The sequence below is a fragment of the Anabas testudineus genome, chromosome 16 (assembly GCF_900324465.2).
Source record: "Anabas testudineus chromosome 16, fAnaTes1.2, whole genome shotgun sequence".
Classification (NCBI taxonomy): Eukaryota; Metazoa; Chordata; class Actinopteri; order Anabantiformes; family Anabantidae; genus Anabas; species Anabas testudineus.
The window spans coordinates 5,777,752-5,795,790 of record NC_046625.1 but is presented as its reverse complement, the minus strand read 5'-3'; the positions used below and the strand labels follow the sequence as shown (position 1 = coordinate 5,795,790).

General features: G+C 37.8%; 2 protein-coding genes across 3 annotated transcripts; both read right to left on the bottom strand.

Annotated features, from left to right (window-relative positions):
* Positions 1-456: 456 nt before the first annotated feature.
* Positions 457-11,960, bottom strand: lsr (lipolysis stimulated lipoprotein receptor). 2 transcript variants are annotated; one of them, XM_026370754.1, is made up of 11 exons: positions 11,761-11,960; positions 10,375-10,704; positions 8,994-9,113; positions 8,590-8,646; positions 7,380-7,526; positions 6,425-6,628; positions 6,207-6,263; positions 5,068-5,184; positions 4,605-4,899; positions 1,659-2,130; positions 457-1,241 (listed from the first exon to the last, which is right to left on the bottom strand). In XM_026370754.1, exons 1-11 carry the CDS (start codon positions 11,798-11,800, stop codon positions 1,206-1,208), a joined length of 1,875 nt encoding a protein of 624 aa, XP_026226539.1. In that variant the 5' UTR covers positions 11,801-11,960; the 3' UTR covers positions 457-1,205. The 2 variants fall into 2 exon arrangements, with proteins under 2 accessions (XP_026226539.1, XP_026226540.1); XM_026370755.1 differs by lacking the exon at positions 8,590-8,646 and having other exon boundaries at positions 11,761-11,959.
* A 162-nt stretch (positions 11,961-12,122) lies between these two features.
* On the bottom strand, positions 12,123-17,598 carry LOC113169389. The gene is made up of 8 exons (XM_026370758.1): positions 17,426-17,598; positions 16,865-16,895; positions 16,147-16,640; positions 15,405-15,479; positions 14,872-15,126; positions 14,089-14,142; positions 13,938-13,976; positions 12,123-13,548 (listed from the first exon to the last, which is right to left on the bottom strand). Exons 1-7 carry the CDS (start codon positions 17,466-17,468, stop codon positions 13,939-13,941), a joined length of 990 nt encoding a protein of 329 aa, XP_026226543.1. The 5' UTR covers positions 17,469-17,598; the 3' UTR covers positions 12,123-13,548; position 13,938.
* Positions 17,599-18,039: the final 441 nt, after the last annotated feature.

Below are 18,039 nucleotides of genomic sequence, written 5' to 3'. Positions count from 1 at the left end.
CTGATGTAAGGTGGTAACCGGTGGTAGAAATGATTAGCACGAACCTTAATCGCTGTAACCATCTTAGAATCAGAAAGCACAGTGCATGCAGAGCGAAGGGAGACAGAGAAACCTGAAAAAGAAAAAACAACTAGCACCATTTTAAATAGTTAATCAGGAAATCAATAATGTTTCACCTACTTTTCAGGTGACACAGGTGAGCACTTTTCCTGCTTGAATCCTAAATGCATGTTACAGCATCTGAAATGTCAGTAAAAATCCAGTGTTCTTACCTTTAATCTGTAACTACTATCTGAGTGGACAATGCTTCACACTTCATAACACTTCACAAGATCTAGACAAGTGGTTTACACACATTATTTCTGCAAAGCACAGAACAGTTCACTGTACCATTAGATAACAGACTAACGTGAGGGTGTCATCTAGTGGTAAACACGGAAACTCAAATTCAGTAAATGGCTTGTCAGTGGAGACCTTTATTGTAAAATCAGGTTTAATTACATCACAATATACATTTGCATTTTTAGAGTGAATTACTGGTCAGCTGCACAATACACTGTAGGTTAAAACTGAAATTTAGTGTAAAAAACAAATCAGAAATAAGAATCAGAAAAATAAAACAGTGTAGTAGATTTTTTTTTTATCTGAGACTGGTACTTTGTTCACTTGGTTTCTAAATACACTGAATGAGCACACTCTAATACAACTAAAAGCAACACAGGTTTTCTTATAAAAAGATTTTTTTTCACAAGTAAAAACCAAACCACCCATAAACCCTCACAAATCTACATCTGTAACTTTATCGAATAAGCTAAACTAGGTCAAAGTTGAAACTAATGAGAGAAGGAATACATGTCAACGTGTGAACACGCTCCGATTTACCAGGAATTATTTATCAACTTGACTTTTACATCTACAAGTTCAATTCTGTACACTCTAAGGCACTTGTGGCAGCCACAACCTTTTATACATGAAAAGGCACAGAACATTCGTCAGCGCACCTCTTCCCCGTTTTAAAGGTATACATACACATTCATCATCAATATGTGGTACGTTTTCGGTATAGTATGCAATATAAAAAATAAAAAAAATTAAAAATCAGCACAGCCAAGTAGCAGTGTGATTAATATTTACAGTCTCAGAAAGCAAAAGCTCCTTTTAGATGGATTAAACCGTCATGGTTGGACAGGTTCCTCACGTCACAGTTACACGACCAGGCTCTCCCGACTCACGGCTCCGTTCTATAAGACAAAAGAATCATAATTCTCATGTGATCTTATATCTTTAGGTCAGTCAGACTTTAGAGACAAATTTGTGATTTTCTTAATGAAAACACACCTCATTGAAAAAAAGAGAAGTAATAAACACGTTATACATGTTAGTCTTTAAATCTAGTGCCGTCTGTGGTAAATCACTCTTAACAAAGAAGGTGTCAGCCAAAGTACATGTTGCTTGATTTTATGCTATGGCTAACCTTGCAACTCTTCTTAGAAGGAGAAGTTCATTGGAAGATGATCTTATCTTTTCATGAAATGTGTTGGCATGAAGTGAAATATAAGATGTTATCAGACATATTGTTACTGTTAAACACAGCAAGCTTAAATTCAGCTTGAAACGCCGACACCTATTTGAATGAGCACAGTTTATCTGTTACTCACCTTACGGAGGTTGCTTTTCTTAGAAGATGGTACACTTTCATCATCACTGTATGGTGGTGGTGGTGGAGGATGCGGAAAGTCATCACGGCGACCAGTGTGCCCAGAAGGAGGGATCACAGGAAGTGGTGGGGGCCCACGAGGTGCTCTCCCTCGATCTGAGCGCTCGCTCTCGCTGTCCAGGTGCTCCCTGCTGCGGGACCTCTGCTGCTCACCCATCTTCTTCCTTTCCATGGCCTCTCGTAGGAAGCTGTCGTCATAATCGTCTCGACCACCCCTGGAAGCGGCACCCTGCCGGCGATCCCTCTCCAGCTCCACCAGATCGTCACGGCTGCGGCTGCGTCTTCCAGGAAGGCCTCCATAGCCTCCTCCATCTCCTCTCCGACGATCCTCTGGGGAGTAATCGCGACGTCTGCGGTCATCAAAGTCCCGATTGTATCCACTGCGGGCACTGCTGCTCCACTCGTCATCCGAGCTAAAGAGAAAGTTGCACATTTAGATGAACAGGAATCTAGATACACTTCTGCAGAGTTGAAGTCAAGTCAATGTTAAACTTAACTCTCACTCCTGTGTTACAGTTTTAAACGAGGCTGTTGTTCAGCTTAAACTCAGGCACGGCCTCTTTTCCAAGTTACACAATCCGCACAGAAGGAAAAGACCGGAACCCAGTGCTCATCTTACATTAGTGAACGGAGAACTAGAGAGGTGACAGAACTTTAACTCTAGATCAAAGTTCTGCTCATTTCTTTCAGAAGGGCAAACAATTAGGTGTGTATTTGTTGAAGTTAATATCTTTAAGGTTTATTGTTCAAGTAATCAAGACACCATTTTTAGTTTATGCTGGGGCAATGATGACTAAAAACATTAGAAACCAAGTGCTCTGTCCTGCACAAATAGCACAAAACACCACACATAGGAAGTGTGATAACTGTCGGGCATTTAGTTTAGCTGAAATTCAGGTGCACCCAAACCAAAACCACAAGTATCACTTTAGCGTGTGCATCCACCCACTGCAAACATCAACTGAGGGGTGGCTTATTTCTGAGAATCTAATAAAACAGAGAGTTGTTTCCCCAACATATTGAAGGTTCCACATTTAAATACTGCTTGTGTAAAGATTTCTTTTCCAGAGTTGGTAGTTTTATCTTTATTTTTTATTTTATTTTTCTCTTAATTTGTCAAATGTTGTTTGTGTTTTTTTATAATTTGTCTACAGCTAGGAGGGAAAGGACATTCTTTACTTTGTCAGGTTAACACAATTCAAAATGACTGAATGAGACATTGAGGCTCCACAGTGATGAACAACTGCGAAGTCATTCACCTGCCAAACACGTCATAATATGTTATATTTTAAAATAAAACCACACTACATTGGGTGATGCTGGCAATATGTGGTCCTGTTCTGAAAATTTTGACAGTCACTGTCAGAAGCTTTTCACCACAATAAAGACATGTAACAAACCAAGAGGCCCAACTGACTTTAAATCTAGAGCTATTAGTAATTTTGATATTGAAAGTCAAGCATGCCTTTCTTTCATTTCACCAGAGAAAAGCAAAAGTACATTAAATTACAAATATTTCATATCACTGTATCATTATTACAAGGATGTGTCTTTCAGTTTTATTTTTTTTTTTTGCCTTTTGTCTTTTTATAATGACTTCTGAGAAACCAAAAAAACCCCTTTAAGACTGATTGGGGAAACCCCTCAGGACACAGACTCAACTATATGGTTAACTCTATTTAACTCTCAACTGTGATGAGACAGTGCTAGAATATTTGTGCCTGAGGGTAAATATGAATACAATTGCAAGAAAAAGTAGGTGATTTCAATTACCGGGTTTTCCGCATTAATTGCTCATGAAATGTGTTCCGACTTCCAACAAAATCACAAATACCAAACAACAAAACATTTCTAAGCTCATAAAACACCAACAATCATGATGTTTTATGTTTTTATTGAAACATGATGATGTTTTATGATCTATTAAACATACAACGAAAGATGTTAATGGAGAAAGTAAGTGAAACTGTTTTGTTTTGTTGGTTGAACCACTTTTTGCGACAATAACCTCAAAAAAGCTTTTCCTGTAGTCTGTCTATCTCATTCCACAGCTTCTCTTCTTGGTTCAGATCTGGGCTCTGACTGGGCCACTCTATAAGGTTTAATCTTGTGTCTCTGAAGTCATTTTGTGGTAGATTTACTTTCTCATAGTCCTGCTGCATCACCCAGCTACTTCTGAACTTCTTCTTGTGGACAGCCACCCTGAAGTTATCATGAGATTATTTAGGGATGTTGTGGTGGCAGGTGGTTTTCTTTTCACACCATAAGTACTGTTGTGTGTTCTTCCCAAACAATGATTCAGTCATATCTCTACAAGACGTTTTACCAGTAGCGTAGTGTGGTCAGAGTGTCAGGGTGGCAAACTTCCGGCACGCTATAAATTATCTCCATTTATAGACTTCTAGAGTTTGTTGTTCGCATTAATCTAGCCTGGTGTTTCTTCCTTTTTCCACCAAGACTTTGTATGTTATATTGGTGTATTTAAGACATAATTCACTGCCTTTTCTTACTTGCAGTGCAGGTTACTGATGTCAGTGTCCGAAAATACAAACAATGGAGAAACTGCATCTACTGTACGTTACTGTAACATCTATTGTAATCTGTGATTCTAGGATAAGGGAGGTTAAACCTACCCGAACTCATACTGAATTTTTGCTGAATTTTTTCAAATATTCTGCTATGAAGCTCTTACATCTATTGTTAATGGATTTCTTCAGTGAGGTACATACTTTAAATATTTAAGCAATAAACCATTTGCTTTGTGCTTTCTGAAGAAAAATAAAAACAATACCACAGGTGGAGGTGTAATTTTATACTTCTCACCAATATTTTCAAAACTGGTTGACGAAGGTTTGACACAGGTGTTGCTAAGGGAGTTAAGACTCACCCTCTCCTGCCTCTGGGTTCATCTGGCCGCCGGTGGGGTGGATAGTCGTCACGGCCATAGCGGCGACCAATGTCATCAAGGTTGTCCATGGAGCGGGCACGTACTCGATCTCCCATATAGCCCTCACCACGCCGTGGGTAGTCATCACGACGCTGACCTTGCTGAGAGACGCTGCTGATGGTGCTCATGGCTTCATCACGGTCATAAACCGTGGCCAAAGGTGGCGGCTGGGAACGACCCCCACGGCCTCGAGGATCACTATCATGTAGGGAACTGACTTCCGTCATATTATCCACTGAGGGAAGAAAAGAGGAGAGATAAGTGGGACACTATTTAATAATCAAAAGGAATTGACTTTACATCTATTTGGAGGAATTGTAAACCAGGGACAGGCATGACTCATAGATGCCACAAACTCTTGATGCTTTTAGACCAGATTAGCATGAAGAGATCAGTCACTCACTGCGGTTGTAGTTGGCAGGTCTCGATGGGTCCAACTTGGCCAGCTCCCTCTCCATATAGTAAATGGCACGGGTGGCATTCCCATCAGGATCCACCTGAATACGATACCCACTGCGAGCTGGAGAAAAGAACAAAGTAAGACTTTAGCCTCTGCAACCACACACAGGTAACACTTAGTCTTTGAATTCAAATACATGTACAAATATATTATACTTATTAAAGATAAATAATATTTTACACCTTTTCTGAGATATTAGGTTAAAAAATTAAACAAGACATGTCTCTCAGTTCTTGTATGACAAGTGCATAGTCTTTTCAGATTATTAGTTATAGGGCCTTTAATGTAAAAACGTGTTGATGAGTATATTCATTTGACTTTCACACCAAAAAGTGGTTCTTGGAAATTTGCAGACGAAGTTACGATTGTCAGTAAACAGAGTGAGCATTGTGCAATTACTGGTACTTAAAGGACGGAAACACTTGGAGATATTTATGTCATCAACAATATTCCAGAGCACCATGACAGATGGGTAATGTGTCTCTTTGTACAGCAAAGTGTTTATAAATGAAAGGCAGTCATGAAAGTTGCAGTGATTTTAAATGAGAAAATACAGTTGACAATGCAACACAGCATGAAACTGGACAACAACCTACATACAGAGCAGCTGTCAAAGTGAAGGGACTTTCCAACAACTAACCTATTTAATTTCATCTACTGCAATAACACAATAATAAATAAAATGTTAAGCATTAATACTAACTTAGCATAAATATATCGGTATTATATTTAAACTACTAATAATCATTCGCTCTTTAAGTTTTAAGCTGTAAATAGCTTGTATAACAGATCTGAACAACTTGTAGGTGTCATTAATGTGTTGTGCTTGAGTAGAGTAATATAAATGCAAGGCAGGCACATTATATACAACACTATGAAGAATATTAGTTACTTCTACAAAATCTAAAAATAAAAATGCTGACAGGCCAAACAGCCAGAACAACTCATTTCAAGTAAGTGGAAACATGCGATGGTTTGATCTCTCGACTGCACTCTTAGGCAATGGGTTTTGCAGTGCGTAATTCCCCAAGCACATAAATATAGAAACTGGGCTTCCAAAAGTGTGCGTTCCATTTACTCACTGTGGTCCCCTCCACCGTCTTGTTCATGCAGCAAAGGCACCTGGGAACCCTGTCCAACTGCACAGAGACAAATTTGCAAATTAGTTAAAGGGAACTTGTGAAGCAAATGAATTGTGAGAGCTGCTACAGATAATAATCATCAGTTGTTCTTTAATCATATATAAAATAACCTACAGTAAGATGATTTTAAGATTGATTTTAAGGTAAGCAACCATCACCTGAGCTGGCGCCATCATAGTCACGACCATAACCATTATGTGGAGGTGGGGGTCCAGCGCCGTTGGGTATGGGAAGCAGGGGCATGACAGGCTGGTTCATTACTGAGCCACCATATACTGGCTGGCCATACATACTGGGAGCGTAGAGGGTGGCAGCATAATGACTAGGCACACCTTTCTTCACCGCTTTTCCTGCTTCATACACTGTTAAATAATAGAAGAAATTTACTTGCAGTGGAAAGTAATACAAAAGTGTAACTGTGTGGAACACAAACTTTAAACCAACCCTTTATTTCATTGTTTGCAGGGACAAAAGTAAAACAGCAACTGTTGAAGGTCAATAACTATTCATGATTAACTTTTTTACAGTACACAGCTAGAATTAGTTTAAAAATAGCACCAATACAGTAGAGACAGTAAAAAAACACACTAAACTACTTTGTGTCATTACAAAATGTGCATGGTGTTGAAACATTTATGTCAAACGCTATAATCATACTGCACTAACACCTCATCTTCAATCATGTCAGTTATGTGTAAGCATTAATGTAAGAATATGACCATAAAACCAGATGACATAACAAATATCCTCGTCACACAAATGTCCTCACTGGAGGCTAGAACAACTCATAACAACGAGAACTACTATGTATACCAACACTTCAGTCACTGTATAGTTCTGGAGTTTCCTCTTTTCAAATTCGAAACTGGTGTTCACAACATCACAGGACTGAATAATTTATCTATCTAATATTATCTATTTATTACAATGCTGTAATCAAATCCCTCTTAGGAAAGAGATCTTAGCCACTTGTTTCATACATCAAAGGTATGATAGGTTATAGAATCCTCAACACTTTTTTGTGAAGCAGTACTCACTGTAAATAAATACAGATGAATGCAGTAAAACAAAGACTACAAGTGCAGTTCCTGTGACTATACTTGTGGTACTTACATGCTCGTGGGCAGCAGCAGCGCTCAGGGCAACAGGGGCAGCTGACGTAGCAGCAGCAGGTATGTGGACAGCACTGGCACCAGCAGATCCCAATCATGAGCAGCAGCAACAGGAAGCCAATAACCACCAAAACAACCAGGAGCCAGTCTGTGTGGGCCAGAAGGGGGAGCATTAGATGCATTTATACCAAATATTTACAGTATCAAGTTTGTTTAGTGACCAAGTCAGTCTAAACAACACAGTTAAAACTTGGGTGCTGCTCATTTATAAATGTAAACAAACTGGATAATTAGATAAACATGGTTACTGCCTGAATCGATCACAGTTGTAATTTTGATATTTTTTAATGTTTTGTCAAACCAGTAAAGCTGGTTTGTTCCTGGCACAATTACAGTAAAAGCTAGTTCAGGCACAGGCTGCTGAAAAAACAAAAATAGCAATGAGAAAGAAGAGGTTTTTGTTTATATGTTCAAATGAATTGTCTGAAATGGAAAATGAATAAGCAAAGTACAGAGAAAGACATTATGTGGCCATGTTGTTCACTGATGAGGAAATGTGTGCTGAATGCCCTTTTGTTGCAACCAGGCAGTGGCACACTAGCTGCACTCGCCAGTGAAAGTCATACATGGAAATTTAGCCATACTGAAGAAAGAGAAACTGAAGCAGATAACGAGGGTGTGAAGGAGGGAATGATAAAGATGTAATCCACACTGGCTGAACAGCTGGATGTAAATGAACGTCTTCTAGTATATGGTGTTCTGTTTTTTAATTTTAAAACAGGATGTTTGTAGCTTTAAAGAAAGGAGCTCGTTTTCAAGATGAGTCATGGGTTCTGGGTATTCAGAGTAAGGCCTTAGCAGGAAACCACTGACTATAATGGGCCTAACTGAGGCCTAACTGAATTCTGTTTAGGAAGATTTTTTTATTCTGTCTCTCATTAAGATATTCATTAGCACCAGCCTGTGTACTGGCTAATTGTCCTGGGGCCCATCACAAAGATAACCATATATACATTCACACATAAAAACTACAAGAACATTAACACAAAAAAAAAACAACTAAAGGAAAATACATTTAAGAACCATTTACAACACACAACTTCAAAAAACCTCAAGCACAGAAGCTGAAGATACGTCTAGGAAATTAACAACTAAACCTCACAATCTACTGAGAGATATGACTACAAGCTTTATCAAGGGGCTTGTACTACCTTCCATAACCAGTAAGTCAATGCCAGGCAGGAGGTCAGTAGTATTTGACTTTCTCTCTGTGAAAGAAAGATAAAGCCACAATTACTTTAAAGTGCCCCGCGGTATCGGTTTAATTTCTCTGCCTACAAGTGAAGACTCAAAGACGGGGGGACAGAATGTGGCTGGTGGCCGGTCTCCTCACTTTTAACTCCAAAATGCGCCCACACACTAGCTCATGAGACACATGCAGCTCAATTTCACACCGACTTCATCTGGCACATTTCCAATATTTTATTACCTTATGTGCAGTCATGTGCATATAGGAGGATGAGCGTAAAGAGAGCGGAAGAAACCAGAGGAAAAGAAGAAGCAAATACTGTGTTTATGTGCGTCAGAATGTGACTGTACAGTATATGTTACTTACCAAGCACAATTAGCTCTGTGTAGTCTTCGCCATTTCCTGAAAGGTCTTGTGATGACACGACAGAACAGACGTAGACGCCGCTGTCCCCCCATGCAGTCTGTGCAATATTTAGGTCTGCATCTGTGAGAAACATGTGATCCACAGGTTTATTTTAAAGTGACTACAGTAAAGAAAGATCTTATAAGTGTAAGTTCATTAGACATAGTTTCACACACTGATCACCGTGTTTCCCCTTTTTTATTCTCTTCATACCGTTTCTTTTAATCCCTCTCTGCACATTATTTGTCATTTCTTGAAGAGACTACTGAACCCGAGGGTGTTGGAGAATCAGGCCTCAAAATCATGCAAAGACGAGCACCGATGGGAGAAGGCTCTCAGACGCCTGCAAAGGTCACACAGCTGCAGAAGAAACAAGTGGGAGGAAGGGGGTATTTCTGTGTGTGTGTGTGTGTGTGTGTGTGTGTGTGTGTATGTGTGTGTGTGATGAGTAGCAGAAGGGGTAACCTCTAACACTAACCCCTAAAAGTCTACAGTAACCACCTATCCATCCCAGCTGTGGAGAGGGTCAGCACATCAGCATCATTCTGACCTCCACTTCATTCTTTTCTTGTTGGTAACAATGATTTAAGTGTTTAGCAGGGTGTTCAGTACACTTAGTCACATACAGGCCTGTCATAAAAACACGTTTGATGAGTGGTGTTCTGCTTCTGTGTTAATTTTGATGATAACTGCATAAAATATTAGTTATTTCATTTAACCGAACATCGATTTTTCCTACTGATCTTGATAAATCATATTTAGCTTTTAGCATCCATCCTAACATCAATACAACATTGACATACTCAGGCTCTTCAGTCTAAAAAGCAGAAGTACACAGAAATTCAAATGAGTGACAGTCACTGTCGGTCCAACCCAAGAAGACACATACGCTCATCAGACAAAACATTAAATTCAACAGGTGGTTTTCATGTTGTAGTGAACAAAGGTTGGCATAAAATCTCTGTTTTTGGTCTGAAGTGTGTGCTAGGTGAGAGACAGATTTACATAAATAGATTTTAATTTTAAGTTCAAACTGAAAAAATAAAATTATTGAATAGATTTAAATTATGTCTGGAAACTATATCATCACTACACTAGATCACTAATATGATGTTACAATTCAAATAAAGCGACTACTTCCAACATAATTGGTGTTTAGTGCTTGAAAAATGATTATCAAGTCCGCTTCCAGCTCTGTTGTATAATTGTTAAATAACTTTTACTTCATGTTCATGGCATAATTTAGACTACAATTATTTTTATATTCAATTTTAGCTGTCAAGTATATCACACAAATCTATAATATTTATCCATACAGAGCATCATTTTGGGATCAACTCACCATTTACAATGCTGATCTTGCGAGCCTGGTAGTCTGTGCCCAGCGTAATCGCAGTGCCTTGCTTGGAGGCCACTATGCGTACTGTCCTCTGGCTGTCGGCACACTCGATGTTGGGGTTGTAGTTGGGGTTGCTTTGCGCTATGATGTTGCTCGTGCTGCTGGGATTCAGAGCAGCCTGGATGGGGTCCTGGCAATATGATTTGTACCTCCATGTAATAACGGGAGGCTGGGTTGCAGTTGTCTGATAGTTACAGGTGAGGGTGACGGGCTGGAAGAGGATGACAACGTATCTCTTGGTGGGGCACTGGACTGTGATGGCCATGGTGGTTTCTGGAAAGAAATAAAAAATAATAACAAATTAATAAGATAAATCAACATGGAGTGGTAAATGGCAATGATTGTTATTAGTATGTTTAGTAAGTGTTGTTCGCTGGCTATGGTTTCAGGCTGGTGTGCAATGGCCTTGGGGTGTGGTATATAACAAACACTGTTTCTTCACAGCCAGTATCACTGAGAGTGGGTGCAATGAGTCACCACAGAAAGGCTCTGTGTTTTCAGTCTGATCATAACAGTGAAGTAAATTGGGATCATTTATGGTTTCCTGCTCGCTGGATGCTTGTCATCCAGATACTGTCTCATTCCTCTCTGAGCAAGCCGGATTAATTAACAACAGACTATACACAGTGAATATAGGAGGTGTTGGTCTACTCATGGAATTAGCAGGAGTAATAAAAATACAGATGAGAGATGCTCAATAGTTACTGTGGCTGCAGTGACATTAACTTTAGTTTCACACTGCTAATTGTAAAAGCCCCGACACAGCACAGTATGTACAGAATTTTTATATTTAGTAAAATATATAAACATCGTTGGATTAAACAGAAACACAACTTTGTCAGCAATTTAATCTTTGAAGATTTTGTTTAAACATAATCACAGAAATTGGAGTGGGACTGTACTGGACCACAAACCAAAGTGTATTTTGTTTTAAGTTGTTCCATGTCTACTTTATCTGAATGCTGGGCCCTGTTCAGTAAATCATGACAGAAGTGCTTGTCTGTACTTCCCGAGGCCCTGTTTTAGTAATTTTATGCCATTTGAGGACTGTAATTTGTGGAACTTCTGAAAGAAACTGAACTGAACTAAAATGACGCCATGAATGTTTTAGTCCAGCCCCTGAGTGTCTCCTACGCCACATTTCCCCATCGCTCACATCAAAAATCTAATAATTTAAAACAACTTTGCAACTAAATCACGTTTTACATTCATGTACAGAGCCGAGAAAACTGGGTCAATACGAGCAAAACAGTGAAGCAGCTACAACAGCAACAGGAGGCTGTTCACGGAAGAGGGCCCACCCTGTCGCAGAAAAACAGGCCAGCTTACCTGCTGCCACCAGAGCCGCCATTACCAGCCTCCAAAACATGTTCACTCGTCTCTCCTCGACGTCCCAGTCGATGTTACTCTAAATAATCGATCAAACACACGAACAAAATGGTCAAGCTGTGCCTAACATTGAGCGCCACTCGAGGTTTCCTTCAGCCAGGTAGCCTCAGCTCCATTTTGTGTCTTCGTACGTTGTACGTTGGAGGTGAAGGGAGCAGCTACCTGAGCGCGCTGACGTCAGCCGCGCAGCCAACAGGTGAGCGTCCACACACAGGTAACGAAACACCGGGGGGGGCGGCTGAGTGTGTTTGTTCTGTTTGTCTGCTTCTCTTTGTTAGTTTGTTTTTATTTTTTGAAGATGAAATCGTTCAAATAAAAACAGGGAAGTGAGAGAAGAAAATTATTTGAAAGAAAAAAAACTTTTACTGAGATGGGAATTTTAAATTTGACCCAATATTTGTACTCACCTCCTAGTTGGTACGAGCCAGACAGTGACAGCAGTGTCAGGTCAGTGTTAGTTAATGTTCAACTGTGTGTGTGTGTGTGTGTGTGTGTGTGTGTGTGTGTGTGTGTGTTCTGCTGTAACTAACAACAGATCCTGCACAGGTGAGATTTTGCTGTTTTACTCCTTTTTCCTACTTATCGCGCATAATTACAAATTCACAAATTATTTTAATCCGACAGTGGTAAATAATTAATTAGGCTGTATTTACTATTAGTACTTTTGATACCTCAATTTGATCCTGTCGTAAAGTCCACTCTGCATTTTACAGACAAATATTCTGCTTTTTAATCCCATCAAATGTATTCATTCTTTACATATTGAAATTGAATCGCCAACTAATTATTATTATTATTATTATTAGTTTTTATAAGTTTTAACAGTAGAGTTTAACCTTTACCAGCAGCTACTTACAAATGAATGCGTGAATTATTATCAAGTATAACTATAATTGTGAAATGCGCTATTTTGCATTAACAGTCGCCAGTGAATCAACTGCTGGTCTTTGAGTAAACTCATGCAGGACTGTGGTTTTAATAGTTTAGTTTGATCTGAGTACTTTCAGTTGCTATTCACTAAAACTAAAACTAAAACTAACATACAATTCTCAACAATTTCAACATTGATTTATAAGAATTTTACGATTTAGCATTAATTGTTGTTTCGTCATGTCGAGACCAAAATAACTAATAACATTATTATATTATAACATTATATATTATTATTTCCCAGTATGTGTAGTAAATTATAACACAATCATTGTTGTTTAAAACAACATTTTAATAAGGACAGCGGGTAGCCTACATGATAAGGCCAATGTGGCAGAAAGCAAATATGATTCATATCAAAGTGATAGGTAAATAAACATAATACATTTTTAAGACCAACAGTCTTACACAGTTGTGAGCATTTTCTGCTTCATTGCGTAATAGCAAGCTCAATACGCTGAGTTTGAGTGTTAAACAGACAAAAAACAACTTTGTTTTTTCAGCTCAGGCATTCAGATATTGTGATGTTTTTTTTATTTTCACCTGGCATTTTATAAGTTAAAGCTGTTAATTATTAACCTAATAAGGAAAAGTTCTAAACTTTTTACCATAATAACAATAGTCTTAATGACTATACAATGAAAGTACTGTGTACTATTAAGCTGTTTTCATATGTAATACAAATACAAAGAAATAGCTATAATGTAAAAAGCTTTATGAAATGCTTAGCAAGACACTGGCCTCTGCTGTCCCTTTCTTGCTCCTGCAGTGGTCATCACTGTTGAGCAATTTGTCATCCTGTTTAAAAAAAAAGGGGGGAAAGTATATTATATTTAAAAAATAAATATATTCACAATTCAGAGGTTGGACAACCAGTTCACACCTGTATTTTCTGGAAATAATATTTGAAACTAATATTTTAAAGTAACTAGGAGTTTGCATCAAATGAGTTTAGGGAAGTATGAATAATTTAGTGTTAAAAAAGGTCATGATGCATTTGTGGCAGCACTTACAGGAAACAATACAATGAAGTGTAACCATATAATTTTTTGACCCATTATTCTTCTACAATTTCATAATTTTCACAAGGAGTCATACAAAATCTGGTTTGAGCGAGTTGTGTGACTCGAAAAAACATGTTGAAAGTGTGAAGTGTGTAATTAGTGACCATACTGAGTCACACTTACACTAAATCACCATAGGTACCATCACGATCAAAAGGAAACCTGAAACACGAAAATGCAATAATGCCATGTTGAGTCAAGACAAAGAAATTTAGCACGGTATAGGTGGTACATCAGAAGTGAATAACATCCAGTGATTACAATAAATACTAACCAAGGCTGGAAATCAGCTTAGTGGGAGCACAGCTACAGGGCTGCTGCTGTTTATCTAAAGTAAAAGTAAATAAATAAAATAGTATCAGTGCCTCCACAGAACCATATGATGAATGTCTGAATTAATTTTTATAGGAATTATTATTAATATAATTATTAATGAATTTACACAATAAAAGGGTTTATAAAAAATACAGGTAAGCACAGTTAAATATTTTTGTTTGTGGGAGTAATAGTGTAATTATAATATATAATACAGTAATAATATGTATCATGTATTAATTTCCCTTCATAAAGGTTGAGTTTTTGCTGAAATGGTTTTAGACAGGTCCTGTGTCAACTGTACTTGTACTTTATTATACATACATGAAGAAGTATCAATAGAGCTGTTAATGTTACTTATTTAGCCCCATTGATATTATTGATTGAACAAAATAATAGAAGCACATGACTGGATAACTCACTACATGTAAGCAGCTTTAAAACAGAGCATTATAATTTTCATGAAGTTAGGCTTTATTGCAAGACTGTTGTGTTTGACTGCATTACTTTTAGTCACATGCACTGGTACACAAACTGGTAGTTGAGTGTACAGTATAAACTGGCCAGATGAGAATCACCTTATAGATTAAAAACACAGAAATCACCATATTATGACATAAGATGTAAATTAAATTGTATGAGAGCAGAAGTACCGTTTTACACAGACCTGTTCAGACCTGTTCAGTTATTGTCTTTGAAACGGTTACACTTAGCCTCAGTATTGGAAAAAACGTTGTCTCACCTTGTGCAGATATGTTTCTGATCTGTAATCCATTGCTAGTTTCCGCCTCAAATTTCGACGTGTCCACTGGGCAGATGATGGTGATGTGGGACTGGTGACTGCACACATCACAAGTATTAGGAGGAGGTGTGGACACCTCAGAGCATTCCGGAAACGCTCGTTCGTGTTCTTTGAAGTACAGACGAGTGTCGTTAGGTCCAAATATGTTCATCAGCTTTGGGCATCTTTCCTTGTCCATGCAGGTAAAGCACCGCACTGCAGTCAAAAGAAAAAACCTGGATGAGAAGAACTAAAGAGCTCCCAACAGAACATGTAATATACATTTCAGAGCTTTAAAAAAATCCTGCTATGTTTATAATTTAAAATAAAATGTCTTTGGTCTCCTGCAGGTTGAGCCCCTGTAATAAAAAATAAATAAATAGAATATATAGTGTATTACAGTACTTTCATTACAGTAAAAAGTTATATTAGCTCATATCTAATTAAACATATGCACCGTGTTGTATGAAGAAGGTTCACTTTTTGCTATGTACCTTTTTGATTGAGAGCAGATCCCTCAGAAACAGGAGCAAAGATTACAAATGATGCCAAGCAGAACTGAAGGTACACTGGAAATACAAAGAAAAATGTATCATTATGCCAATAATTAAAAAATATATTTTCTTCAGGATGTAGAAATATTATTAATTCCAAAGATGGTATTATTTACTACAGACTCTAAATGAGATATAGGAATAATGTCATGCAGGAATTATACACTTAGTTGCCACTTAATTAGGAGTATCTAGACAATTTAAAACGTAGTTGTTGTGCCAAGTCTGATTTTATGTTGTCTGTCTCAGGTTTTTATGTTGTTCTACGATTTAGTCATTAAATTATCTGTTTTAGCACAGAGGTCATGGTTTTTATGTTCCACCAGTCTGTATTATGTTCAGAGGTGTTTCTAATATGCTGTGTTCTGAATAAAAATTCAGGACAAATGCATATTAATTTAAGTTAGCCTTAATCTTTGTAATAAACATGCAAGTAAATCCACATTTTAATTTATATAAATCAAAAAAATTAACTATACACTTGAGCCTGTGGCAGAGCTGTTGGATTGAATTGCACTAGACTGTGTATATTTCTTAAATGTTGTTGCATACATAGATGTACTCATCTCTGATAATTAATATATACATATATATTTGATATATAAATATAACATTAATATTAATATGTTCTATAAGTGCATTAGCGACTATTTGAAAATAATATGGATTAAAATGTAATTACATTTCAATTTCTTCCCTCCAGTCCTTTTCCTGTTGTTTCTCCTTTTTCCACGAACCAGTGTTGGAACTTTTGTTTCTGCTAAGTTTCCCACGGAGTCCATGTCAGTCTTCACCATGCATTTACCTTCTGCTAATTCTATGTCTGGCTGTTTTTCTGTAATGGCTGTTGATCCTGGTAAAGTGTTAAGTGTTTCCACCTCCAGGCCTTCTTCTGGCACAGCTATCGGCGTGGCTGGTGGAAATGTCATCTTTGAAACCACAGCTGAAGTAATCGGGTTTAATAAACTCTCCTCAGCAAAAACAGAGTGTGGCTCAGGCATCATGGACGGGTTTTCAGCATTTGAACATGGTTGTGCAGGCACCACTGGGCGTGTCATTATTTTTTCCTCCTTAGGAATGGGTCTCACGAAGCTGCCTTGGTCTTCTTCAGGCAAAACATTTTCAGTGTAGCTGTCACTGAACTTATGCTTCATGTTTGAAGAGAGGCCATCCTCTCTGGAATATAAAAAAAATAATGCTTTCCTTACAAACTACAAAAACTCCCTGTTTTCTTTATTAATTTATTCAATGAAAAGAAATTATCATAGTTTAGCTTCATAAATGTGAACAAGACCAGGAAGAAGCTAAAATCAAAATGGCTCCGCCATCACTGTTTTAACTGTGCATGACATGACTATGACACTGATCTCATAAAATTATAAGAAAAGAGCAAAACATACCCACTCTCCTGGGTGTGACAGCCCTGGCAACCTTAAAGTGTAAAATATAACACAGTTAACTTACTAATAAATGTCTTCATTTACAAAACAGGTACTTTTAAAATCGATCATTTAAATAAAATTGCAAACAAGCCAAATTCTGCTCTTTGTGTATTATTCATTGCAGTTACCTTAAAAAATGTCTTCACATGATGAAAATACTACTACTGTTATTAGTAATAACGATTAAAATATATAGCAGGTATATAACAATGCATAACAGCAACACTACAACTCCGTGTGGAAATGAGAAGCAGAACTAGAAGCAGCATGAGTTGTATGATTGAATACGATTGAATTGTTTTTTCTGTTACTGACAAGATTTCAGCAGCAAAAACATGAACACAATTCTCTCTTCTAAAACGGTGGTTTTATCAAAAGTATGTCGAGTTTAAGAACCAGACCGTGCTCCCTGAAATCTTCTGGCTGAAGCTCTAGAATGAATGAGGATGAGCACAATGTGAACTTTCCTATTGTCTGACTAAAGCTGTCAAATGATGAAATTTAAACAAACAAACTTACTTTCTGGCTGGGATCCGGATAAAACATCTGTTGGTTGAGTCATTGTGATCAACAAAAATGAGCAACAGTAAAGAAATTAAGTTGCTGTTAAGGTTCTGGCCTGAGAGCAGAATGGCTAATCCAGGAAATAAACGGCATCTTATGTCGTGTGAATTTAACTATACAACGCCTCCATCTGGTGGACCAGACATTTACCTCAAAATGAACATTTGAAACAAACTGCAGGTTGCATTTACAGAATATCCAGCTCCAGTGCTGGATATTCACACTCATGCACATGTTTCGGTTTCTTTACCTAAGAATCCAAAGTTTTTTCATAAGGATAACCGATTTTGTTTTGAAGGGCGCCTCAGGTGACGGTTGATTTGTACCATGTGTTGCAGCTTTTGCTTTCTGTACGAGCTGCAGATTAGCATTTTATAATATAATGTGCTCACATGTGTTCACATGTGCCATTAAAATGTGTCTTAGTTAATCGTAAACATGTGAACATTTTCCCAATAATTTATTTGCATATGTTTTTTTTTTCAGTTTCAAGACCAAGTGTCTCTAATTTCGCAGAAGAAGTCACCAAGTGACTCATACTAGCCTGACAAACATTGCACTTCCTCTTT

Bases quoted from the DNA above. Each gene is read 5' to 3' on its own strand.
- LOC113169389 (XM_026370758.1), bottom strand. From the start codon at position 17,468: ATGACTCAACCAACAGATGTTTTATCCGGATCCCAGCCAGAAA. The intron at 16,896-17,425 runs GTAAGTTTGTTT...TTACACTTTAAG, and splicing joins ATCCGGATCCCAGCCAGAAA to GTTGCCAGGGCTGTCACACC. The intron at 13,977-14,088 runs GTTAGTATTTAT...TTCGTGTTTCAG, and splicing joins TAAGCTGATTTCCAGCCTTG to GTTTCCTTTTGATCGTGATG.
- lsr (XM_026370754.1), bottom strand. From the start codon at position 11,800: ATGTTTTGGAGGCTGGTAATGGCGGCTCTGGTGGCAGCAG. The intron at 8,647-8,993 runs GTAAGTAACATA...TTTCTTTCACAG, and splicing joins CACAGAGCTAATTGTGCTTG to AGAGAAAGTCAAATACTACT. The intron at 5,185-6,206 runs GTGAGTAAATGG...TCTTTTCTCCAG, and splicing joins AGACGGTGGAGGGGACCACA to CTCGCAGTGGGTATCGTATT.